Source organism: Heteronotia binoei, chromosome 17 (assembly GCF_032191835.1).
Source record: "Heteronotia binoei isolate CCM8104 ecotype False Entrance Well chromosome 17, APGP_CSIRO_Hbin_v1, whole genome shotgun sequence".
Lineage (NCBI taxonomy): Eukaryota > Metazoa > Chordata > Lepidosauria > Squamata > Gekkonidae > Heteronotia > Heteronotia binoei.
The window spans coordinates 11719905-11747187 of record NC_083239.1 but is presented as its reverse complement, the minus strand read 5'-3'; the positions used below and the strand labels follow the sequence as shown (position 1 = coordinate 11747187).

At 41.4% G+C, this 27283-nt stretch overlaps 1 protein-coding gene across 8 annotated transcripts; it reads left to right on the top strand.

Moving 5' to 3' along the window:
* Positions 1-27283, top strand: SRRM1 (serine and arginine repetitive matrix 1). Of its 8 annotated transcripts, none has more exons than XM_060258345.1 (18): positions 1-147; positions 4570-4659; positions 5435-5557; positions 7780-7950; positions 9147-9259; positions 10495-10695; positions 12231-12431; positions 12909-13028; positions 15637-15908; positions 16802-16882; positions 17126-17212; positions 19003-19147; positions 19658-19699; positions 22824-22928; positions 23232-23690; positions 24977-25172; positions 25613-25795; positions 26300-27283. In XM_060258345.1, the coding sequence occupies exons 1-18, from the start codon at positions 127-129 to the stop codon at positions 26402-26404; spliced, it is 2715 nt and encodes a 904-aa protein (XP_060114328.1). In that variant the 5' UTR covers positions 1-126; the 3' UTR covers positions 26405-27283. The 8 variants fall into 8 exon arrangements, with proteins under 8 accessions (XP_060114328.1, XP_060114330.1, XP_060114329.1 ...); XM_060258347.1 differs by having other exon boundaries at positions 28-147; positions 10525-10695; XM_060258346.1 differs by having other exon boundaries at positions 28-147; positions 22827-22928.

The following is a 27283-nucleotide window of genomic DNA, read 5'->3' as shown; positions in this document are numbered from 1 at the left end:
CCAAAGCGACGCGAGAAGGACGTCGCCGGCGCACGCGCGCTCCGCCCTCTTCCTCTCGCTCCCAGCCGCGCGGCGCATGCTGGGACACGGAGCAGCGCTCTCTGCGGCCAGGCAGGAGGAGTCAAGATGGACGCGGGATTCTTCCGCGTAAGTGTCGCTTTCCTGAGGGAGGGAAGAGCGGCGGAATAGGAGAAAGATGTCTGAGCCGTGGCGGGGGTGGATAAAAACTGCGTTATGCCACGGCTCACCTCAGCCCGGCCGGCCCTTTCCCCTCCTTTCCTTTTCCCTCACCCGACCCTGTGAGGAGCGGAGAAAATGGCGGCTCTTTTCCAGCGCGCGGCAGAAACGGAAGGGGGGAGGGAGGGAGGGGGGGAGGGAATCTCCCGCTCTGTTTGCCTCCCCCCCGATTCTCTCGCCTTCTCGTTCCTTGTCTGTTCCTTTTTCCTGATGATTCCCTGGTCTCTTTCGTTAAACTGCTGCTGGAAAGAAAAACGCGAGGAGGAGAATCGGCCTCGGAGAATCTCAGTGGGGCATTTTCCGCCCCCCTCGTGGGCATATCCGTGTTTGCTGGAGACCAAAACAGCAGCCCAGGGACCCCTTAGAAACTAATTAATTTTTATTTATTTATTCGTGATTTATATCCCGCCTTTCCCACAAGTGGCTCAGGGCGGCTTCCAGAAATTGGTCAAACATAAAAAAAATTAAACAATTTTAAATATATAAACAATTAAACATTTAAAACAGTTAAAACCTTAAAAACCAGTAAACATTCCAGTTACATACAGAACAGACGTCTGGCCAAGCTACATTGAGTTCTCATCTTAGCTAGGTGTAGGCTAGCCGGAAGAGGGTCGTCACCTCCTCCGGCAGCTGATTCCACCATGTAGGGGCCATAACGGAGAAAGCCCATAATAGTTTATGCTTGCATACATTTCTTTCACTGTTTTGTTAATATAAATGCGTCGGCCTTGGGGATATACGCCAGAATGCATCAGGCAGGAAGTGAGGTCTGGCTCGCGAAAACTTCTGCTGGAATAAATGTTATTAGTCTTCAAAGTGCTGGTGGACTACTATTTTATTTCCGTCGCTACAAACACACCTAGCATCTCATCTAGAAAGGGCACGTTTGCGCCCCCCCCCATGGGCATTTACAGGTGTGCTGTATGCCTCCCTTTCCCCTCATCCCTCTTTAAGCAGAAAGAAAAAAGAGAGAAAACAAGAAACTTGTGTGGTGAAATCCAGAACCAAAGATAATAATAATAATTTTTATTTATATCCCGCCCTCCCCGCCGAAGCAGGCTCAGGGCGGCTCACGGACATCATGTAGTGTATTTGGTTAAGATCAACCAAATAATACAGTACAGCATACAGCATGCAAGTTTTTTGAGTTCTCCCAATTGCAAAATGTGTTGAATTGTTTTTGGATTTTGCCATGAACCAACATAGCTGCCTACTTTATCTTGCTTGGTTTTTATTGTTGGTGGCTCCTATGGAAGCCCATATATCAGTGAGGCTTGAAGGTGTTTAGTTAAGAAAGGACATCCCATTGAATTCAAGTGAACTGATTGTTTTAAGTGGATATAAAGTTGCAGTGTATGAGCTGTTATTAGACTGGGGTCTGCTTCATCAGCTGGCAAGTACATGCTTGCCTGGATATGTATATCTGTAAAGGGAGGTTACTTGGTGCATGGGTCAAAAGGTCATGAAAAGCAAGCAGGCCAAAAGAACTAACATTTCTGTGTTGAGCTATAATGTAGACAAAATGAGAACAGTTGCTGGAAAACTGGTTAGCGATAATGCAGGCTTCAATGTTTTGTGGAAGATTTGGTCTACAGGAAGGGGATTTTTCAAGATCCGTGTAAAAGTAGTTAAGGTGTGTATATATTTAAAAACAGGGAGTAGAGAAAATGTGCAAATAAGCAAATGCTTCCTTTGTGTTTGGAGGGAAAGGGAAGGTTTGTGTAATTTATTTACTTAATTTATACTCTACCTCCCCAGCTGGAAGTGCAAAGCAGCTTGCTTTGTTCTTTTTTCTTGCCTTTTGTCCCTCACAACAACCCTGTGAAGTAGGTAGGTTAGGCTGACAGCATGACTGGCCCAGGCTTATCCACCAAGAAACTTCCATGGGCAGAGCTGGGATTTGAACCTGGTTTCTCATATCCTAGTCAGATATTAAACTGCTACCTCCCAATCAGTGGCATTTGAACTTTCTATCTTAAGTGAGCACTCTTAATAGTAGCTTCTCTGCAACACAGATCTAGACCATATGTCCAGTACTCCCCGGTGGCTGAAACCTGCAGGAAGTTTTCTCGTCTTAGAAGAGCTTCTGAGAAACCCATGGTGTTGAGAAAATGATGTCTTTCATCATTTCTCCAACACATGGGTTATGTGGAGCACTTTTCCTATAAGTTGTGGGTGGCCAGCCATATACAGCACAGATGGCATGACTTTATGATGTAACACCAAGCTGATGCTGTAAAATCAGCATTCCCTTGTCTTTTGCATTGTAGTGTACATTACAGCAGTGCTAGTGATTTGTGGCATACTTCCCAAGTTTAGCTACCCTTAGGTATGGTTTTTGGATAATCAAGTTATGTTCATATGCAATAATCAACCATTTTGTGATATCTTTGCAAGTTTAAGAGTATGTTGCCATTAGTATTGGAGTTGCAATCAGTAGTCTAATTAAACTTTAATTGGTGAATTGTCCATGGTCCACTTTAATTGGTGAATTGTCCATTGGTCAAATATTCTGTGAAGTCAAGGGTAGCCTTCAGTATGAGGCAGCATACCCTTCTATTGCATTATGGGGTCATATGATACCAGTGTCAGGACTGATAGCCTTTAGCTTCCTAGCCCTGCATGATTTAGGGTACCTACAGCTGCACAGTACATTTAGAGTCATGGATGTGTTACTTTGCCACAGCAAGATGATTTAATTTTGCTAACAGCACATAGTTTACACAAAATATGACAAACGTTTTACATTGTGAGACTGGCATTGAAGTTTATTTCATAATTTCAGTTGTAATTGTCAGTGCAGTATATATTTTGGACTAATAATGTACTGAATTGTATGCTGTAGCTTCACAAGCTTCTGTAAAAGCAAAATAAAAAAATGTCTAGGTATATGGGATACAAATTTTGCTGTACTTGGTGGTGCCAGGGAATTACAGCCCAGTACAGACTGTCAACAAGGTTTGAACAGTGTCTTTTGAGGCGTTGCAGAGTTGCTGCATGGCATGGCACCCAGGTGGACGCTGAGTTTAGTGACTGTACCTGAGCAGCATCCTAAAGATGTTTTGCCAGTCTCTGAACTAGCAACATGCCTATAAAGCCAAGGAGGCACAATTATAATTTTGAGTGATTTATCTGCAGTGTGCTTCGCAAACAAAGTTGAATACATAAAAGTGTATTTTCAGATTTAGTTCCTACAGTGCATAGATTGGATTAGTGCTTGATCAGTAGTTATTTTTATATTCTCTATTTGCATGTATAAAAGAGAGAGAGAGAGATTTGCATGCATAAAAGAAGGCTACAATAAATGGCTTTTGAGTAAATGGTCTGGTTGTTTAAAATGTAAAAGCGTCTTTTATTTAGAAGCCTGATAAAATAGCATGTATGGAAGTATGATAAAATAAAAGTTCCTTCAACCTTTTTATTTGGAAGTATGATAAAAACATAAAAAGAGCAAGTATTTTTTGAAAATGTATAAGCTAAGAGATTATTTGATTACACGTCCCTTTTGGCTTGGAGTAAGAATAACACATTACCAATCATAATAATGTATGTATAACCTGGATGTCTTTAAGAATGCCCACACATATGTAATAGGCCTGCTGTCAAAGTGCCCCATGGTAATGGGATTTGCCTTAATGGAGTGCTTTCAAGTCTGATCACATCTACATATCTCAGAATTTAATCTTTGCTCTTTTATAAGACAACAGTGGTGTTCTTCCCTCTCCTTCCTGGTGCCAGTTGTTGCTTTTCCCTTCTTATACGTATCTGGTAGCTCAGTGTCCAATGTAGTATGATATCTACCATTTGTAATTAAAAGCTACTATTGCTCCACTTTCAGAATGGTATTGGAAGAAACATTTCATTTCAGTGGTTTGCTTTAACTAAAAATCAAGTGATTACTTCAAGGTTGTTCATAGTATTAAAAGTAACTTGTTTTCACTGTTGAGGTTTCATTTTACTTTTCATGGGTGCCCTGTTGTATTTATGAGAATGAACAGAAAATATAAACTAACATATTACAGTCTATTCTATAGCTATCAGTATTGTGAGACACACCTTTAAGCTTTCTTGTGAAAAGCTTATAACAGATGTGGGTGGCACATTATGAAATTTGTTTATCATGAACTCTTATTCAGGATTGCATACTGAATAATAATAAGCTTTATGGACAAGCCAGACCCTTTCAACAAAGCTGTCTAACAATGCAGTTTGTTAGAGGCGGGTGTAGAGACAATTCCTAAATTAGTCCACTGAGTAAAATAGCATTGTGAAGGGCTGATAAACTCATTTAAGTATAGGTCATGTAATTAAACTCTGTTGTACTTTTAGGGAACAAGCGCAGAACAGGACAACCGTTTCAGCAACAAACAGAAGAAGCTCCTGAAGCAACTCAAGTTTGCAGAATGCCTAGAAAAGAAAGTAAGTTCAGTGCAGACTTCCCCACTGTGTATTCAAACAATCTACATTTTTGCAGTGCTGTCCCTTTTGTGTTTTTAGTGAACATCTAGCCTGACCAAGTAGTCTAGAAAACATTGCACACTGTTTTGTGATATCTTGGTCCAAATAAAAGAATATTGGCGCCTATTATGACTGCCTGCAACCTTTGTCTAAGCTGACTTTGTTACCTTCTTCAGAGAGATTCATACTGAATTTTTCTAAAAGCTGCAGAATATAATTGAATTCAAATGTGTTAGCCTGCTATGAATATAGGAAGCCAAAAGTAAGGCTAACAACTCATTGCACTAGAAATAGGAAAGAACTGTTTTTAATTTTGCTGTCAGGTTTTGAATGTGACTAAACAGTGAAGCAGTTTCATTTTACCTATAGCTAGTTGTGGCCGGGTAACAGCTATTTTCTGAAAAAATATGCCAGGATGGTTAAAAAAATTGCTGGAGTTAATTGTTTTATGGAAGAAACCATTTAATTGCTTTACGGAAGAAACCAGTCAAGCCTTCTCAGGACAATTCTGGCCATCACTCTAGGTAGGCTAGACATTTTAATTCCACTGAGGAAAGATTTTGCAAACCATTGGCTTTTAGTGACAGGCAAAAATGGATACTATTCATCATGTTACAAGAATTCAGACATTGGTGTTATAGCATAATTTGCAATAACCTATACTGTTTGACAGTTTGTTGGAAATATTATGCTGATAAGCATAAAATATAGTAATACTTTTGTCTTATGAACACAGGTGGACATGAGCAAAGTAAACCTGGAAGTAATCAAGCCTTGGATAACAAAAAGAGTAACAGAAATCCTTGGATTTGAAGATGATGTAGTAATTGAATTTATATTCAACCAGTTGGAAGTGAAGGTAATGATTTTGCTGTGTGACTTATCTACATATTAGTAAATGTATTGCATAATGCTTTGGAAACTGTCTGAAACTTCTCTATGGAAAACAGTTGATGAAATTAGGTGGGGATGTTGTTACAATGTATATTTGTGAATAAATCACTTTGTAAAACATGTTGTTAAGGTTGGCAGTTTTAGTGAAAGGTGCTTTAGTTTGCAAAACTGCTCAGGTGGAAAAAAAAATCAGACTTACTGTGTTGATTTTGCTGTTACATGTTAAGTTACTTTGACAGCAATTTTCTAATGATGATGTGATTTATGATTTAAAAGGCCTGAACCAAAATGGAAGTTATTCCTTGCGTCTGAAGTATAGCACCATCACCTTATTAGGTCACAGCAGAGTGAGTGTCCAATGTCGCTCTGACCAACTCCCTTGATGATGCAGTGTGTGTTTGGAGGTGAGTTGTGTAAAGTGGCCGAACCAAAGACAGACAAAGCATCCAGCAGAGAGCAATTGGGCAAAGCTTTACACTGCTCTTGAAATTGTGAAGTAGATCAGGTTTAAATGCAAAAGCATTGAGGTGGTGCAGCTCTAAATTGGTAAGAGACTTCTCAGGAGAAGTTGTGGTATTAAGATCAACTTGGTAGAAAATTAACTTGGTAGAAAAAGGTTGTCTGTAGTTGGGGAGGGAGCTAATACACTTCAGAATGATGTAAAACTATCCCTCAGATTGATGTAGAAGGAAAGTTTAATTAAAAATTTGAGCTCCCACTGAAATAATGGCAAAAAGAAAAAAAAGATAAATTGGTAATGGTAGAGCGGGATTGCACCCTTGTAATAAAATTAATCATCAATCTTAAAGCATGAACTGCATTAATAAAGCTGAGTTCATGATAATAGACTCATCATTTATTTTACACAGTCTGCCACTGCATCCCAAGACACAGTGAAATTTTTTCTTTGAACTATTGGCAAAAATGCTTTTGTGCTAATATGCTTTATGCTCAATCTTCCTTCCGAAGAATTCATCTTTATGCTTTGACTGAACAGTTGACCTTTCAACTGAGAAAGGTGTTGCTGTTTAAAAGGGGAGAAAAGGCTATGCTGTATTTGAACGTAAGATTTCATTATTTTTTAACAGCCTTATTTGGAAACGTATATGTTTGCATAGAAATCAAGCTGGGGAAGTAAGCTTTTAAGGGATCAGCTGAATAAAGTTTGTAATAGGAAGTACCCTTCTAACATGTAGTAGTATAATAAAACTGAAATAAGCATTTTTTTAGTTCCCCTTCGTAGAAAGCATGATGTAAAACGTAAGAACTTTTTAAAACAATTTTTTTTCCTTTTTGTGGTTGTGTACTCATTATTGCTTGTTCGTCTTTTGCAATTTAGATAAATGATATAACATTAAACTCAAGGTGGTTGAGTTGCAGTAGGGAGTCGGAAGCAAGCCAAGGGAACATCTTTCTCTACAGGGGACTTGGCGATTCCAAAACCCCCCCCAAAGTTCCAAGAAGAAACTGAAGACACCTGGAATCTGTACTTGCTTTGTGCTGTTGAGCTGTGCTTGTTATATGGACCTTGTTGCTTTGAACAACAATGTTAGAACTCAAGTGCCCATATGTACTGTGAGCCACTCGACCTCTTAATCCTTTGTGGACATTACATAACTGTAAACAAAAAATCCCCAATATGGCAGCTTTTGTTCCATAAGCTAGATAGTGGAGGCTTAGTCTAGTTTGCTGATGAAAGTAAGCAAATGCATGCGTAAATTCTTGTTCAGTTTTCACAGCAGGACTTTCAGGTACATTGTAGCTTTATAAATTCTGTAATGTTAAATAAATGTGCATCTTCTGTCCATTGTGTGGATCACAGTAGCAGCGGAACCAAAAAAATGTTGAGAGAAGAGTGCTTAGACAACTACAAAACATTATAGAGGCATCATAACAGTTGGTATGCTGAATTTTTGCCCTGAGTTGTAGCAGCTGCACAGACCAAAATACTTATGAAATCCACAAAGGATTAACAGGCCATTCTGAATGTATTGGCAAGGTGAGAGAATTGGTAATCTGCTAGGCCTTTTATTACTAAACAGCCTTTTAGAGAGAGCTGTTAAAAACTAGCAGTGAGCATAACAATGTAGTCTCATGGTAGGTGATTAAGTCAAAATTAAAATGAGTTTGTCAGGGTTTGTTTTTTCACGTAACCTGTTTTTCTTCCTGTCATGTATCTCTTTGCAGAATCCAGATTCCAAAATGATGCAAATCAACTTGACTGGATTCTTGAACGGGAAAAATGCTAGAGAGTTCATGGGGGAACTGTGGCCATTACTGCTGAGTGCGCAAGAAAACATTGCTGGTATTCCATCTGCTTTCCTGGAGCTGAAGAAAGAAGAAATAAAACAGAGACAGGTAAGGCTTTCATAGGGCTGGCTGGTGGCAAATGGAAAAATGATTTCTGTAACAGCTTTGTGCTGTTTGCTGACGTTCTGTTTTCATGAGAGGGAGAAATCTTTTAAATTGGTGTGACGTTTTTGTTTGGATTAAGAGCATTAGACTTGAACCTGCTTTCAAATCCCAGTTCAACTGTGGGCTTGCAGGACCAATATTTCAGATAACTGACTTGAGAACAAATTCCAGGTTAACTCTGAAAATCTACTATTTCACTAGTACATTTACTGATTTCATAAATGTGTGTACATCACCTAGTTAACTAGTTCTGATTATTACTAGTTCTGTTTTGTTACTACAGGGCTGGATGACTTTTTTGTGTAGTTAGCTGTTTAGCTCATGTTTGTAATGCAGTGTACAGCATTGATATACCTTGTAAAATCTGTGTGTGGAGAGGAGCTAATACACTGTTGGCAGATGTAGTTCTCAAGCATTGTTTTTCAGTGTCTTCACCACTCAAGGAATTTTGGTGTTTTCTTCAACAACGGCTCCCACTGATATTCTCAGCAGCAAATTAAAAAAAATGCTTCTTCACTTGCCCGTTAAGGTTAATTTCATGGCAGAAATGGCTAAAAATGTGGTTAGCTCTTTAAGAGAAAAAGGACCCAGCCCAGCTGGGTTTGAATACAGTTTTTTGGTCGTACCCAGGCACTTAATGTGAAGTTGCAGGCTGATTGACAGTATCTGAGCTAGTATACTGGCTTATAAATCAGGCTGTCCAAATCTTGCTTCTTCCAGGAATTCATTGTTGTTGGCCTTTAGAGGCAAGCCATTCTCTCCATTGCCTGACCAGTTTTCCCTCTAAGCTGAGTTGGTGTGAGCTAGCTCACAGTTTTTTAGCCTCTGGCTCACACATTTTTGTCTTAGCTCAAGAAAAATGGCCCCAGAGCAAACTGATTCGTGCAGTAGCTCACAGCTTTAATGCCAGCAGCTCATAACAAGACTCCATAGCTTCAAGGGAGTATTTCTGAATGAGAATAATGACCCATCTTGTACATCTGAATGAGAATAATGAAATAGCATATGCAAGTTGAAGTGTTTTGAATTGTGTTGAAACACTAAATGAGGTGGTGGTGGAGGAGAGAGAAGTTCCTTGTATGGATTCAGCATTTGTGGCAGTCTTGTGTTTTTGATTTAAGACAATGCTCTTGTTTTAGATTGAACAGGAAAAATTGGCTTCTATGAAGAAACAAGATGAAGACAAAGATAAGAGAGACAAGGAAGACAAAGAAAACAGGGAAAAAAGGGACCGGTCTAGAAGCCCTAGACGGTAGATATCTAATTGTTGGTGTTGTCATGCATAATTGTCATGCATAAAAGTCCTGCCTGTAGTTGAAGTAATTGAAACCAACATAATGAAGGGGTCGGAGATGCTTTCCTATGAGGAAAGGCTGTAGAATGTGGGGCTTTTTTTTAAAACAGTAATGGGTGACCCAAGAAAGGTTAATGAAATAGTACATGGGGTGCAAAAAGCAGACAGGGAAAACTTTTTTTCTGTCTTCCATCCTACTAAAACTATGGGACAACCAGCTGATGGGCAGTATTTTCAGGAAGGTAAAAAGCTTTGTTAACCAGCATTCATGGGGCCGTGGAGTTGCCCGTTAACAAATATTTACTTGGCTTGTGACCAAGTGACTCAGACTCCAGTAAACTGAAATTTCCAGTAAATTGGTGCCAGTACCTTTTACTGTACTAGTTTACTTAACGAATAATTAAATTATGGAATTTGTTATCAGTGGATTTAGTGATCCCTGGAAGCATAGATGACTTTAAAGGGGTATGTATGTGGAGGGGTTAGGCAGATTCATGACGGGGAGACCCATCAATGGCTACTAGCTGTGAAAAGTCAACCTCTGAAAACCAGTTCTATAGGGAATGTCATCAGGATAAGGTCTTGGCATCTCTTTCCTATTTGTTAATCCCATGTCAAATAGATGCTCCCCTGGTCTGATCCAGCTGGACTGTTATTACATTGTTGTGGACATCTGGACCTCTTCGGTAGTGTAATTTATTGTAGACTTGAACTGCTTTTGGCAATTGTGTCCTCTACCACTAAAACTTAGCTTCACTTAGTTTTATACTGAAAGTGAAGAAGAAGAAGAAGATATTGGATTTATATCCCGCCCTCCACTCCGAAGAGTCTCAGAGCGGCTCACAATCTCCTTTACCTTCCTCCCCCACAACAGTCACCCTGTGAGGTGGGTGGGGCTGGAGAGGGCTCTCACAGCAGCTGCCCTTTCAAGGACAACCTCTGCCAGCTATGGCTGACCCAAGGCCATGCTAGTAGATGCAAGTGGAGGAGTGGGGAATCAAACCCGGTTCTCCCAGATAAGAGTCCTCACACTTAACCACTACACCAAACCAGTGAGTTGCAGACATCAGCTTTACCTTTCTGAGGCAACAGAAACATTGCTAGGAGAGAGTAATGGAAATGCTTAGTTGAAATGAATGTCTGTTTGGAATATTTTAAAAATGGCAGCTAAATTAAATCAAAATTGATTGTAGGCGCAAATCAAGATCTCCTTCCCCTCGAAGGCGCTCCTCCCCTGTGAGGAAAGAGAGGAAACGCAGCCATTCCCGTTCCCCCCACCATAAAACTAAGAGTCGTAGTGTTACTCCTGCACCAGAAAAGAAAGAAGAGACTCCTGAGCCAGAGCCTTCTATCAAAGTTAAAGAAACGTTAATCCAGGAAGCAACATCTACAAGGTACTCTTATTTATTCTTGCTTTTTTATCTCTTGTTACTATACTGCCATTATTCTGGAACTCATTTTTTAAGAGTCATTTTATCATGGCATGACTTGCCTCTTATTTTTGGAGCTTTACAAATACCATTGGAAGTTGTTGGCTTAATGTATGCTGGTATAGTAGTAGGAAGTCCTGTTGCTTGGTGGTGGAGTAGCTGCTTGGCATGCATAAGTTCTCAGGTTCAATCCTTGGCACCTCCAGTTTAAATTATCAGGCTGTAGATGATGTGAAAGACCTCTGCCTAAGACATTGGAATGCTGCCAATCAGACTAATGGATCAGTGGCCTGACTTTTGATTGGATCCAGCCAGCCATTGATTGGATCCAGCCAGCTGTGTCACACAGTCTTTCCCAATTTTCCTCTTTATAACATTCCTCTGTCCAGCATAATTTTTGTCCATGCAAATCTCATAACTTCTGGTTGAGCCTTGGTGGCGGTCAAAATGGACCCCCTGCTTCCATTTACTGCAGTGGAAAAGCTCATTTGATCCAACTCCCTGTGTTCTTGTGTATTTGTACTGTTTTTTGTTGTGTTTGTGACAGTTTTCTGTTAATTGTTTTGGCTGTTAAGCAGAATTGGCTTGTGCAAAAATGGGACTATTATTAGAGAAATGTAAAGTTGTATCCCTTCTAATACCTTGACTTAGATAGCCCAGGCTAGCTTGATCTCATCAGATCTTGGAAGCTAATCAGGGTTGACCCTGACTAGTATTTGAATGGGAGACCTCCAAGGAATATCAGAGTCATGATATGGAGGTGGGCAGTGGCAAACCATCTCTGAATATCTTTTACTTTGAAAACCCTAAGGCACAGGTGTCAAACATGTGGCCTGGGGGGCGAATCAGGAATTGCACAGGAGCTACAGAGCAAAGCTTCTATTTTCTCCATTGGCTGAGGCTCCTCCCTTGGAGAGGAAGGGGGGAAGGCAGAGCTTGCTTTGCCAGGTTCTCTCAGTCACACAGCAGAGCTACTGAGCCAAGCACTTCTTTGTGTTGGCTGAGACTCCTCCGCCTCCTGGTTCCCTTGGGAAGGAAGGCAAGAACCAGAGCTTCCTTTGTCCAGTTCCCTGGATCCCATGGGAGAAATATAAAGAAAGCACCTTTAAGATCAACGCGCTAATATTTTAAGTATGTTTTAAGTTTTTTTTAAAAAAATATTCAATTGCATTTGTCTGTGTCATTTATAAAGTTTATATCTCTGCTACCTAATCTTAAATAGGAACACACACGGCCTGGCCTGACATGGCCCGCCCTGACAAGCTCTCATTTATGTCCGATTCGGCCCTCATAACAAATGAGTTTGACACCCTTGCCTTAACAGGTCACCATGTCAGCTGTGACAAAATAAACCTTCTAATATAGCATCTATCCTGCTTGCTTAATTCAATATTAGTATCTGTCAAGTTGTGCTTATCTCAGCCTTATTATTATTATTCTTTTTGTTGTTAACCCAATTGTAAACCATAGTCTGAAACTTCAAATTTCAATTTCCACAGTGACATCTTGAAAGTACCTAAAATTGAGTCTGTGCCAGATACTAAGGAAATATCTCCAGAAAGAATTTCAAAGAAGGAGAAAGAGAAAGAAAAGGAGAAGAACCGTCAAAGATCTCCATCCCGATCCAGATCTAGATCAAAATCTCGCTCACGTTCTCAGTCTCATTCAAGACCAAAAAGGCGTCATAGATCACGATCCAGGTTAATCTTAAATAACTGTTTTCCTTTTATTTGAGCATATGCCATCTTCCATGGTCATTTAATGTTCTGATACTAAAACTTTAAATGCAGTGAGCCTAATAAAAATGATATACCTTTGAAGATGTTTGTTTTTCTCCATTGATGTCATGATCTACTAGTTAAGGGGGGGTTTTTTCCCTCCAGAGATTCCATTGGAATGTCTGAGCACATTATGGAACTGTATCTTGGTTTGTGTCCATGTGGTTTGAGTTGAGATGCTCATAGGACAGTTCAGGATCATCACTCCAAGCTCAAACTGTGTTGCTTACACTTGTGTATTGGACCTTAATTACTTCTGTGGCACCATTTTTTTTTCAGCAGTAGCACATAGTGGTCTGCCCTATGAATATGGAATCTTTTGGGGGGAGTTTCAAGTCTCAGTCTGAGTAAATTTGTAAGACAGGAAATTATCTCAGTATTCATTGATTGTATTGACAGGTCTTATTCACCAAGGAGACGCCCCAGCCCAAGACGGCGCCCCTCTCCTCGGAGAAGATCCCCACCAAGACGTATTCCACCTCCACCCAGGCACAGAAGGAGCAGATCTCCTGTGAGGCGGTAAGAATTGCTATTTTAGGAGCAAGAGTCACCAACATTTAAAGGGTGCTGGAATATTTGAAGGTGCTGATGTACTGATTGGTTGGACTCATACGATGCCTTGGGGGGAGATAGAGAAGAAGCAACACTGTGAATTTGTAGGTGTGTATAAACCATTGGTACTTTTCATAAAGCTTTGTAGAATGACACAAAACTTCATGGGAAAGGATGTGGGATAAGATAAGTCAGATATCTTCCTGTTATCCAGCACTTCACAACCATTTTGTAATTCATTCACAAACAGATTTACTGACTTGTATATGTGGCGACTTCATTTCTAGAAAGAGCTTACACTAAAGATCAAGAAATAAGCATTATGGACAAATTATTGTTACCGTATTTTTCGGACGATTAGACGCATCGGAGGAAAAGACGCACCTTCCTCCTGGAGGGCGATCCGCTGCCTCTTCCTCTGATCCGGCGCTTCCCCCGCGCCTGCTTGCCTGGCTCCATCTTCTTCAGGCAAGCGTGGGATCGCTCCACGTGGCCCCAGCGCTTCGCAAGCGCCGGCTGCAGAGGGGGCAGCGTGCTTCCTACTTCCCTGTGTGCCTGCCTTCAGCTGTGAGGTTTAAAGCAAGCGCTGGGATCGGAGGGGGGAGGGAGCAATCCCAGCGCTTGCTTTAAACATCACAGCTGAAGGCAGGCACACAGGCAAGTAGGAAGCACGCTGCCCTCTCCACAGCCGGCGCTCGCAAAGCGCCCCCCGAAGGTACGTACCTTCTGACCATAAGACGCACACACTTTCCCCCCCACTTTTTTTGGGGGGGAAGTGCGTCTGTAATGTTAAATAAATGTGCATCTTCTGTCCATTGTGTGGATCACAGTAGCAGCGGAACCAAAAAATGTTGAGAGAAGAGTGCTTAGACAACTACAAAACATTCTAGAGGCATCATAAAAGTTGGTATGCTGAATTTTTGCCCTGAGTTGTAGCAGCTGCACAGACCAAAATACTTATGAAATCCACAAAGGATTAACAGGCCATTCTGAATGTATTGGCAAGGTGAGAGAATTGGTAATCTGCTAGGCCTTTTATTACTAAACAGCCTTTTAGAGAGAGCTGTTAAAAACTAGCAGTGAGCATAACAATGTAGTCTCATGGTAGGTGATTAAGTCAAAATTAAAATGAGGTTGGGGGAAGTGCGTCTTATGGTCCGAAAAATACGGTACATCATTCCAAGAGTAAAAGAAATCTCACCTGTTTGTTTCCAGTGACCCTGAACATGGTGTTCAGGTAGCCAGTTTTGACAAAAATATTCAGATCTGTTAAACATAACTGTTTCTGAATCTTCCTCTCAGAGTGAGGTATGGAATTTTCTGTAGCTGACAGCTACCATTTCATGATGTGCAAAACCAAAATGTATTAGATTGGAGAGGGCTTTGATTTGTTTCGACTTGGAATGTCTCAAATTCCTTCTAAGACCCAGTTTTCTATGATCTCTATTGCTAAGGAGCTCTTACATATTTATACAAGGAATCGTGCAGGCTGGGTTTCTAACACAACTGCTGCAGCTTTTGAGCTTCATGTTTTCAGGCAACCTTTTTCACATTAACTTGCCTTCCACACAATGATTGTGCAGTGATGAGAAGTGTAGGTGTGTGCTGTCAAACACAGTTCATGAAGGCTCCATGAAGCCTTTTCTCTGTGAATGGGGATTGTCCTCAGTGGCTTCCAGAGAATACCAGGGTTGCCTGGAATTTAGCTTGTAAACCAGGGTCCTAACTAGCAGGACCCACTTTCCTAATCTCCTGATTGTGGCATGCTGTTTAACGTTACTGATATGTATAACTGGATCCTGAGGCTTTCTGGCGCTTGTTTTTAATTAAGGTTATGCTGAAAGTTTATTACAAGGACAGTGGTACAACTTGTAATGCTTCTTTTTTAAGGTTGTCATGAACTTTGCAGTGAGGTAGATAATGGCAGCAGAACTCGCCACAGTGTTTGTGTTTATCTTCAAGTCAATTGTTTTAAATAAGGAAGTCATTAATAACCTAGAGCAGAGGTGGCCAAATTGTGGCTTGGGAGCCACATGTGGATCTTTTACACATATTGTTTGGCTCTTGAAGCCCCCACCGCCTTGTTGGCTACCTTGGAGAAGATATTTCTCTCTTTAAATCACTTTAAGGCAGCCAGTGGCTTGGAGAATGCATTTAAAGTTGCTTTCTTTCCACCTCACCCTCCCCATCTATTTTCATCCCTCCATGTCTCGTGGCTCTCAAACATCTGATGATTATTCCGTTTGTCTCTTAAGCAACTTTGGCCACTCCTGACCTAGAGGCTTTTGAAATTCACTTATTCAGTACCTTGGAGAGGGCATTTTTGGGCTATTCTGCTCCTTGAACTACTGAGAGAACCTATTCTATCACAAATAGTAGTTTAGGAAATACAAAATTGCTTGTATTCTGTAGGTTTAAAATTAAGGTGGACAAGCATTTTGGGGGGAGATGGTCTTAAAATTGTTTCTAAAATAATGTGGTTAGAAGCCAATTATCTTTGTGATGATACAGGGCAGTGTAAGCTATCTAAATGTGCTTCGTTAGTGCATGGTTAATAAAAACCTGAATTTTGCAGAAGAAGACGATCGTCAGCATCTTTGTCAGGAAGCAGTTCTTCCTCTTCCTCTTCACGTTCGCGATCTCCACCAAAAAAGCCACCTAAGAGGGTTGTCTCCAGCCCTCCTCGTAAAACACGTAGACTATCTCCTTCTGCAAGTCCTCCTAGACGAAGGCACCGGCCGTCCCCACCAGTAAGTCCACCCCCAAAGCCACGCAGATCTCCAACACCTCAACAGTCAAATCGTGTGAGGAAGACGCGAAGCTCCGTTTCTCCAAGCAGAATCTCAGGTGAAGTCAAATAAACTTTGTTTCTTTGACAGCTGAATGCTTCTTTTGTGTAGCTCTTTCTGTATTGTGTCTGGAGAACTCTGAAAAGTTTTGCCTATCCAGAGTGGAGAGGCCAAATACATCTTTCCACTGCGTACTAAATTTCAAAATGATCATTCCACAATTACAAGCTTTCTCATGTTGGAGATTATCAGAGCATGATGAGCATCCATTAGAAACAATCCAAGGCTTTTTGTTTTCCTGTTTTTCTAATGTTCAGAGTTGCTTGCAAAAATGTTTAAACTGTAATTAATATGACATGACAACTGTTTAAATTCTGGGATATTAAACAACACATAAATTTTACAGACCTAGAATATCAACAGGAAGGATTTATTAATATGCTAATAATCCAAAAATCTTTTCCAAGTATTAACAGAAGACTAAACATATAACTTGGCTTGACAGAGTCCACAGTTATAACTGAAGCATTATAAATAACTCCGCCAAAAGCAAATAACCGGGATTCGGATCCTGTGGATCTGTTCCGCTAGCACGGGTGCTTCCACTAGTCTAAGGAACCTTCCACCAAAAAAGAAGTGTCCTCCTTAGCAAAATGGATCCATTCCCAGTCTTCACTTGGAGCTTAAGCACAGATAGAGATGGCAGTGTGTGTTTGAGAATCTTTAACGGGGAGAGAATGTCCTAAACCATTGTCATCCACTGCTACTTTAGAGGGCAGAGGTGTTTCACCTTGGAGCAAGGTCTCTCCAGAACAGACTTCTCTGCAGGATATGCTTTTCATCTTAATACTCTAGGCATACTTGTGCACCTCAGGGACTACTTGAGTGATAAGATATGCAGTCAAATTTTCCTTGGTTCTTCCTTACAGTTCTGTTGCATTTTTTTTCCAGCACCCAAACATAAAAGTATTGAAAAAAGGGAATCTCCCTCACCAGCACCGAAGACTAGAAAAGTTGAGCTGTCAGAATCAGGTAAGTGTTCTATAGAACTTTTAAAAAGAAAATAAACTTGCATGTTTCTGTGAATGCAATCGGGTTAGCGGGATTTTGTTGCACCTTGTAGGGTGCTTGTAGGGACTTGTAACATGTAAAAAATAAACAGTGGCTATGTGAGGAAGCATCATAAAACTCGTTCTGTAAATGGGGTCTGCATTCTGAATTACTGATATAAGGAATTGGGTCTTAATATAGTCTTTCAATTCACATGCTTTTCAGAAGATGACAAAGGTGGCAAAATGGCAGCTGCAGATTCTGTACAACAAAGACGACAGTACAGAAGGCAGAACCAGCAATCTTCATCTGGTACAGTATTTTGTGCCTTCACAACCAGGCCTGCTTAGAAGAGTTTAGTTTCATTCAGTGGGGCTTAGTCCCAAGCAAGCATGCTTAAGATAACGGTCTTGATATTTTTAATAAAAACACAGACCCCTATTTTACTAATATGAGTTGTTTTCAGATAACTTCTGATCAAGATCTAGTTAGTCAGGTTTCTTTGTGTGCTATGCTAGTAGGGTTTCTGTCCTGAGTTTGATACCAAAACTTGGTTTCTGGAGTTGTTTGCAGACTCGATAGAAACTTAAATGGCTTGATTTTTAGATTTCTTGCTCTGGAACAGGGAATGAATAGCACAGCGGTTAGAGCTGGATAGTGCTTTTGTTGGAAGGAAAACTAGAGATCACTTTGATTCCCTCTGCAAATGCAATCTAGGAGCTAAGGTGGTTTTAGAGACTACATGTGAGAGGAGTCTGGAGGTTGCAGATCCTCAGGCCAGATAAAAGCCCTGAGAATATTCTGGTGGTGGTGGGAGTAGTGGAGGAAGAGGAATCTAGTTGGGGTCCTGTGGCTGGTGACCCAGGATGGCAGCGTAACTTCCTCATTTCCTTGTAGTGCAGAAACATGTGCCAGGAGTCCCATCTCCCTACATTTGGACAGAGCTCACCTGTCCATGTAGTGTGTCTATGGGTGAGGTAGTTCATCCTAAAGCTATCTTTACTCTTTATAGTTTTCAGGCATACTTCAGGTCTAGCAGCGTCTTATACTGCTGACTCTTTAAATATAAGGTGGACTGCCTTTAGAGTTCCTTGGCTAGTTGGAGGTGGGGCACACTCTTTGTTGTACAGTATTGCTTTATTGGCATTTTAGAAGATGTGCAGCCTCCTCCTGTGACTTGATAATGTTGGGTCTCGGGGTAATATTTTCGCAAGAATGTTGTTTCTGTGCAGATCCAATTTTGGGCCCAGGTGGCTCTTATCCCATTCTTTCATCCTCTCAATTTGCTTATGCTTGACCAGAGGCAGAAACTGAGTGCCGTATTATCTGTGTTCTCCTGCTAAGTTCTGTGCTCTGGAACCAGCTGGTCACAGCACAAACTTCACACGCTGTTAGAAATGGTTTCTTTTCACTGGTAACCATGTGTTGTGTGTGTAGAATAGTTTGCCAAGCTTTTCTCAGAACCCAGTTACCTGGTCTAATGTATCCTGAGAGTGATTCTGGTTCTTAGTGAAGATAATTTTGCATCCTGCTTTTCCTTAAGAAAAAGATCAACGGTTGGCAGGCTGACTTTTTTTTTTCCTTATCTGGGGAAATAATGAATGCTGTTTGTTAATGGAAGGAAGTTACTATGTAAATTGAATTTAGATGGCTGCTTGAAAGCCATTTAATGGTATGTGGTACAGTGGGGCCTAGATGATGTTGCAATATAAAAAAATCCTTACATGGATGTTAAAGTGATGGTGTGTGTGTGTGTGTGAAAGAAAGCATGTCTGATAGAGTTAGATGTCTTCTATCAAGCTGTTAGCCACAGAAAGACAATTACATGCATTATGTTCACTCCCCCTCAATTATTTCTTAAAGTAACTTGATATATTTTCATTTTGACCTTGGAAGCTCATGACAGAGTTTTAAGAAACTTCCTGTTCTTCCTCCCCACACCCAGTGGTTTGTTTGCAGAAAGTCTTTGGAAGGCAAGCCCAACTTAACACAAAAATCGTTGTTTCATAAAGATCTTTAAAAAAAAAAAAAGATTACTAATGCAGTGAATCAAACATCACATATTTGTTGCATTTTAACATCTGCCTTCCATTTTGTTACAGATTCTGGCTCATCATCTTCCTCTGAAGAGGAACGGCCAAAAAAGTCAAATGTAAAGAACGGCGAAGTGGGCAGGCGCAGACGGCACTCTCATTCCCGCAGCCCATCTCCCTCTCCACGAAAATGGCAGAAAGATTCTTCCCCTCGGTAACTTTCTTTCTGTTTTGTATGCATTGGTTGTCACTTGCTAGTAACTATTGAGTTACCTGTAACTATGCCATTGTTGCTGAACTCGTTACTGCACAGGTTGGAAGTAAAAGTGTATTTATAGTGGCTGCAATTAAACATTTGTTTTTAATGAATATTGAACAGCAATAACTTTTTTGTTACATTGCTATTTTGGGGGGGTTGAACAAGCCTATTGGTTTTAGGACCTAGATGGGATGGGAAGTACAAGTGAAAGCAGTGCTTGCCTTATCCTTTTCCTGCTAAACACCAAGTTCCACTATTTCTGTTGATTTGATTCTCTTCAGTGTTATCTTCTGATTTCAGTCATTAGGTCTTGTAGAGGGAAATTTTTCTTGAGCTATCATGAAGGGATTGCCTAGTTGCCGAGAATTCTAACTTGGTTACTTTTTGCCTGCTTAATTCATCCTGTCAAGTTACCCTTTTGGGATGTTTTGACTTTTTGTTTTCTTTTTCTTCAACTGCTGTCAGGATGCAGATGGGAAAGAGGTGGCAATCACCAATTGTAAAAAGGTTAGTTAGCAGTTGAACCTGCTAATTAGGACAAATTTCTAAGAGATTATAGAAAGTGTGCACCGGTCACTGATTTAACTAACCATCTCATTGCTCATGAAAAAAAAGTGATATACCAGGGGACTGGGGAGAAGGGAGCGAGTCAAAATCCCTCTCCCAAATCAGTGTCTGTCCACTGGTGCATCTACCAGGAGAGAGAGAAATCAGATAACTGAATTAGTAGGTACAGCCCATCATAGTATATCTGTTTTCCAAATATACGTGCCACTAAAGTTGGAAAGGGATTCTGATTCCTGAAACTGAGCTGCCTGCCTCTATGAAAGTCATAAATAGTTATCTTGAGATCTTAAAATGGACTGCCATTTTTAGGCACTAAAAGTTTAGGCATTCAGGGTAATCTGGACAGTCTATAAAACAAGGGGAACTCTTTGTTCAAAGACAACCGCTGCATTTTCACAGAATTATTCTTGGACCTTTTTTTAAAAAACCCCCAAAGTTTTAACAGTGTAGCCTAATGTTATCGCTAATGCATCCAGTTTCAGGCATCTTACTTTTTTTCATCTGTCACCTAAGTTCTTTACAATGCTACAAGATCTGTTTAGGCTGTTGGGATCTTTTCACAGCATGCACTGTTTAGGTAAAGCTTTGTGCTGATTAAAGGATTTCAGCTGGGTAGCCATGAAAAGTTCATCATTCTCATTCTCATTCTCAAATCACATAAATAGGTATAAAAAGGTCAGTTCTGAGCTAGGTGATAGCAGGAGTAATCCATACTGAGATGTTCCAGAATTCTTGATTTGGTGCCTAAAGGCAGACCTACCTTAAGAGGGTGTTTTGTAAGTGGAAAGCCTTGTGCTGGAAATCATCTGGTATATTCAAGCCGGTGTGGTCATGGAGCAGGGCCTCTTGAGGAAGACTGTAATAAGCAAATAGATTCACTTAGGTTGAGGTTGTCTTAAAAGGTATCCAAGGCCCATCCTGGTTAAGCCTCTAAAAGATGAAAACTAGCACTTCGACCGGGTCCCAGACACCTAATTAGAAACTGTTAGATCATCTGTTATGAGGGCCAAATCTGACATAAGTATCCAAGATTAGGTAGCAAAGATATAAACTTTATAAAGTACACAGACAAACACAATTAAAGGGTTTTTTTTAAATCCTTAAAGCATGTTTAAAAGATTAGTACTCATTGGTCTTAAAGGTGCTTTCTTTGTATCTCCCATGGGATCCAGGGAACTGGGCAAAGGAAGCTCTGGCTCTTTCCTTCCTTCCTCGGGACCAGGAAGGGGACGAAGCCTCAGCCAATAGAAGGAAGAGAAGCTTGGCTCAGTTGCTCTCAACCCCAAGGGAGGAGCCTCAGACAATGGAGAAAATAGGGATTTTGCTCTGTAGCTCCTGTATGATTGAGCAAGCCTGGAAAAGCAAGCTGTGATGCAAAAGGAAGCAAGAGAGAGGGAGAAGGAAACAGATGACAGCCAGTTGCTCAGGGGCCTGATAGGAGCCCACCGGGGGCCTGATTCGGCCCCTGGGCTGCATGTTTGACACCCTTGTGTTAAATTGGTAGCTTCTGAATTGTCTTGCCCCATCAGTATTCTAGCTTTCACGTTCTGAACCAGTTGTCATTTTCCAAGTACTTTTTGGAGGGTGGACACTCTTCAAAGACACCTTTTGTAGAGTTTGTTGTAATTTGGGCTTGATTTCACTAAATTGCTGTGAATTACTCTTTCATTTAAAATAATTAAACTTTAATTGCTTGAAATTGAAGATGATGAGTATGTGGGTGACCCCAAGCTTCATCCAAGCAACTAAGGCTCAACTGAGCTGGGTCTAAATCTGGTTACTGTTGTTGCTTCCCCAGCAAGTGAGTTTATTGAACTCCCTGAACTCCAGCAGCTAATATGCCCAGAGGAGCCCATGTTTCAGGTTGCTGGGTCTTGGCATGTTTCTGTGCTCTGGTTTTGTCAGGCTAGCAGAAGTGTTTTGTGAAAGAGTAACAAACTGGTCATGTTGGGGTTTTAGCACAGTAAAAAAAAGTCTGCATGTTGTTTTTAGAGTGCTCTTCTGCCCTATGACTACAGAAATCAAGGCCAGTTTCAAGATTTGCATACAACCAAATTAGGGCTGAAAATGGACTTGAGATTCAAAGTCTACCCAAGTCCTTGATCAGACCAACAAGTCATAACCAGGCCTATTTTCTTTTTTTTGTGTGGCAGAAACTCCTTTGCATCTTAGGCCACACACACCGGTCACCTTCTTTACCACGCCGAAGGTAACACTGATGCAGCCAATCCTCTTGGAGCTTACAATAGGCCCTGTGTTAAGAGCCCTGTAAGTTCTTGGAGGATTGGCTACATCGGGGGTGTGGCCTAATATGCAAAGGAGTTCCTGCTACAAAAAAAGCCCTGGTCATATCCCTTATGTAGATGGATTTATCAGTGGGTTGGGTTTCCACAACTGTCAAGGAGAGCTGAGGCTTCCAGATCTGTTTCTTTGAGTTTCTGTGCCAGTAAAGGAGTAGTGCTTTCAGGACTGGTCCAGTACAACAGTTTTCTTTGAGGAATTGGTCTGGAAACATGAGGACTCTCGAGTGTGAGTAGGGTTAGTCAGTGTTGTTGCCATTGCTGCATCTTTGAATAGGAAATGTGACATGAATCTGTTGCAAAAATAGAGGTTACATGTTGTATAAAAATGACAGGGAAGATGGGCCTGGTAGCTGAACAGATGATCCTTCCGGCAGCATTGTAGCAGAAGTTACGGACACTCATGCACTGTTACTAGTCTCCTTGTCCGCACACAGCTGTGCTTGCTACATTATGTTAGCTAACAGAAGGTTGCTTCATTTCAAAACTTCCTTTCTTGGCCATTTGTGAGGGGATTCTTCCTTGACATAGCCAGCCAAGTAGATAGCAGTTTAGCAGCCTGTCCTAAAGGCTTGTTGGGAGCCATGCAGAACCATAATAGTGGCAGAACCATACTATCATGGGATGGTTAGACCCTGGAATAATGGGGTTCTGACTGGTGGGTGCTATGAGATTGCCTGGCTCAACAGTACACCACTTTATGCAGTCATACCTAGAACCTAAAAGATGTGCAGATCTGCTGAGTTTGTTTTCCCTCTATTTAGTAGGAGGAGGAGGAGCCCCTCGCCACCTCCAGCCAGAAGACGACGGTCTCCTTCTCCAGCCCCACCTCCAAGACGGCGCCGGTCACCTTCTTTACCACGCCGAAGGTAACACTGTTGCTGTATTGTAGTCATAACTCATGTCATTTAAACATCTCTTAGAAATGTAGCTAGTGGTTGAAGGTGCTTTGGAACTTAGAACAAATGGGTTGGATCCATACATCAAAAATCAACAAATTTTACTGTTTCTGATGCAGGGAACCCCTCCCCTCTTCATTCTTCAGGTTCCACTGTTTCCATGGAGCAACAAGATCAGAGAGACAGGGAAGGCAGGAAAGTTTCATTCAGCTGATAGAAAATTTAGTCGGAATCCAACCCATATCTTCAAAATTTCCTTCCTGTATTGCTTAGGTCTCCATCACCACCTCCTCGCCGGCATTCTCCCACACCTAGAAGATATTCTCCTCCAATACAAAGAAGGTACTCCCCTTCACCACCACCAAAGCGAAGAACAGCTTCTCCCCCACCCAAGCGAAGGGCATCTCCTTCTCCACAGCCGAAGCTCAGAGTTTCTCGCTCTCCACCACCCAAACAAAGAAGCTCTCCACCTCCCAAGAGGCGGTCGCCATCCATATCTTCCAAGCACAGGAAAGGATCCCCACCCAGCAGATCTAACCGGGAAGCTCGCTCCCCACTGCAGAACAAACGACATTCACCATCTCCACGGCCCAGGCCTTCCCGTACCTCTGCAAGTCCTCCACCACTGCGCAGGGGACCTTCCTCTTCGCCTCCACGGCGGCTGTCTCCATCTCCAAGTACCAGGCCTATCAGGAGAGTTTCAAGGACCCCTGAGCCCAAGAAGTCAAAAAAGTGAGATTCCCTGGCTGGTAGAACTCCCTTTGATGTCAAGGAGATAGGTGGGGTTGGTCCACCAAGGGAAACTAGAGATGTGCATGTCCCAAGGCTGTCTCAAATGATTTTTGTGTAAAGATAATGCCTGATATATGTGAGGAGGTTTGATATCATATTTTACTTATTTATTTAGAAAATTTATATGGAGTAGACTTGCTCAAAAGAGGCTTACAACTAATTAAACAAAACCATTATCATCACAAGGATTAATAGAAACAAACGCCAACACTGTTAAACAAGCTAGGATACAACAGCAGCATAAAATATGCACCGAGCAGCCTAGAATAATAGTGCCAGACTCACAGCTAATAAACCTTTCTGGGTAGTAGCGTGCGTATTATTTTGTAACTTAAAATTCTTGTTGGGACAGGCATCATACAGATAATTTCCCCATGTTTCATATTTGAGGTCCCTGCTGACATAGTTGGAAGCATCTAAAACAACTACACCAAAACTGAGAAACTGGCTGTTGCCTTAACTGTCCCAGAAACAGCTCTAATATAAGTTTTAATTTGCAATGGGAAGTCAGGATGGCATGGGGATGTGAGGAGAACAGAAAGAGAACTAATTTTTGAGCCTTTGATTTCAGCATAAAGTTGCAACATCAGAGCCGCCCTGAGCCTGCTTCGGCGGGGAGGGCGGGATATAAATAAAACTTATTATTATTATTATTATTAGAGCCTACATGCGCAGCATGTTTGTTCTAAACTGGTGTGGTGGCTGGAATGTCTTGACTAGGGATGGGCACGAACCAGGGAATGGAGGTTTGTGATGATTCATGAGAAACCACACACACACCCCCGCACATACTGTTCAGTTTCCCAAAGCGGTTTATTGAGTTGGGGGGAGCCTCAACGGGGGGTGCAATATTTGAAGTAGTTTGTGAGACTAAGAGGAGGGATGAGCAAATGTAATTCCACTTATGTCCTTTGGTGGAAGGGAGGAATAAAAAATTTAGTAGACAAAGATATAAATTTGCACAGTTCTGAGATGGAATGGAGAGTTTCTTGGTGGGCAGTTCTCAACTTGGGTGGAGAGGGATGGGATAGAGGAATGCAGAGTGAGCAGCTTAGAGTTGCGTATCGGTGGCATAAGGGGGGAAGAGCATTTGTGTTCTTACATCAGCCTTTTATACATAGGATCAATAAACTTGTGGAGTGTTTAGCCACTTAATTCTTGTTCAGAGTCTGTGCCTTTTGCTAAACTGACGACATTTTCATAAAATTTCCTGTTGTCTTCCTAAGGCCTTCCACACCGAGTCCGCATTCTCCAAGAAGGGGATCTTCATCCAGGTCTGCATCAGGATCACCTGAGCCACCCCCCAAGAAACATCAAGCCCCTCCATCTCCTGTTCAGTCTCGATCACCCTCTGCTCACTGGTCTCCTCCAGCCCCTGCAAAGAAGGCTAAGAGTCCTACACCAAGTCCATCACCTGTCAGGGTGCGTATTTTCTAATTCAGGCGTAGGATCTACTTCTCAAATGTGTCAAAAACACACAAACACTAACAGTGTGTCTCCTTGAGGCTCAGTTGGCAGCCAACCATCTCCCATGCTAAACTGACAACAACATCATTATAACTGACTCCCTATTTTAAAGCCAGTGTTTCAAATGTGAGCACCTTGTGTGTGACGTCTTGGAAGAGGTCTTGGGGGGTGGGGCAGGACCAGTTTGTGCAGTGGGCATTGTGAGGAATGGGTTGTATCTTACCACTCAGCTTGGCTAAGTTCGGAGCCGCCTTCTAAAGGAAGGGCCTCTACTGCTCAGTGGAATGATAGCAGGGTAGAATCTGCTTGTTTTCCTTTACTTGGGAGTGTTTACTTGGCTTGCTGTTAAGTGTTTTGTGTGAACCAAGAGTTAAAGGAACTGCTTGATTTTGTAGAACTCCGATCAGGAAGGGAGTGGCAAGAAGAAGAAGAAAAAGAAGGATAAGAAGCATAAAAAAGATAAAAAGCACAAGAAACACAAAAAGCATAAGAAGGAGAAAGCTGCAGCAGCAGCTGCAATGGCTGCATTTACCACGTCAGCACCAGAAGACCAAGAGAAAAATACAGAGCCCAAAAAGGTGAGGAATTGGGAGACAGGTGGAGCTATTGATGCGACAAGCTATTAGGATGGCAAACATTGGAATATGAAAACTTGTAGTAACCGACATGAAGCTTGCAGTGTTCCAATCGAGTTTAGGAACACCTTTGTTTGAATATGCTGATAGCTTTGAACTATGAACATCTGTAGGCTATGTGACTTCTTCATTTATCCACAAACCTTGTGAGCTCGGTTAGGTTGTTAAGTGTGTGATTGGCCCAAGATCACACAGGCAAGCTTCCTTGGCAGAGTGGAGGATTTGAACCTTCATCTCCCAGATCCTAGTCTGACACTTTTAATTACTACGCCATACTGAATACTAGGTTCTCTCTGAGTGCTTATTTTTCCAGCTAGAATTCCTGACTAGGTGCTGTTTGTCTAAACTCAGAGTTTTGCTGTTTGTATTAGGCAAACTCTGATGGATGACTCGTGGGTTCACATTCTGTGATGACGGAAGTAATTGCTGGCTTTCTGTTATCTTCAGGAGACTGAGAGTGAGCCAGAAGATAACCTTGATGATTTGGAAAAACATCTGCGTGAGAAAGCACTGAGGTCAATGAGGAAGGCGCAAGCATCTCCACCCTCTTAGGCTGAAGCAGGAGTTTGATCTAATGTACATTTTATTTGGTTTGTACTGAGACTTCAATTTCAAAATTGCTAAAATGTGTTTGAGCTTTAGACTTTAACATTGATTGTAATAATTGCTTAGGTTGAAGTTCACCATGTTTAAAACAAAAAGGGCATGGATCTTCATTACAGAAAGGCATTCACAGTGTACTAGTGACATCTTTGACCGTTGACATTTGTTTCACTATAATTTTCAATGCAGTATTTTTCCCTCCTCCCTGAGACAGACCTCTCAACATCTTGGTTTGCCACCTTGGAAATGTCCTAAGCATTTGCAATTTGACTTCCTGACACCAGTAAATTTTGACCTTGTAGACAGTCACTATTCATTCATTAGAAACAAAACAAACAAAAAAAGCCCCTAGCAAGAGTACTTGTGAATCCCCAGGTTTTTCTGTGGTTGCCTGCATATTGTCTCTGCTGAAGACCAAGGTTAGAGTTTGGAGATGGTACCTACTTAAGCCTGAACACAGCGTGTTCACACTAGTGCAACAGGTTTATTTAGAACACTGGAATTTCATTTGTACCTAACTTCTCTCTCCCACCCTTTCTTAAAGGCAGTTCCCATGATCAACAGTCTCAGCAAAGTTTTGCATACAGTTCTGTTCTGTAAAATGTTGTTGTTGCCCCAATCATAGTTTTCTTTCCCCCCCCCTCTCCTTGTCTTGTTGTGGTCCTTCAGTGTGTAACTTTCAGAGCTGTGGTCTCTCAAAGTCAGAAGGACCTGAACTTTGGATATTGTCATGTTCCCACTGGGGGTTTTTTGTTTGTTTTTTTTTTAAAAAAAAAAACCTTAAAGCTATTATAAAGCTTGTGGATTAAACAAAATTTCTAAATTTAA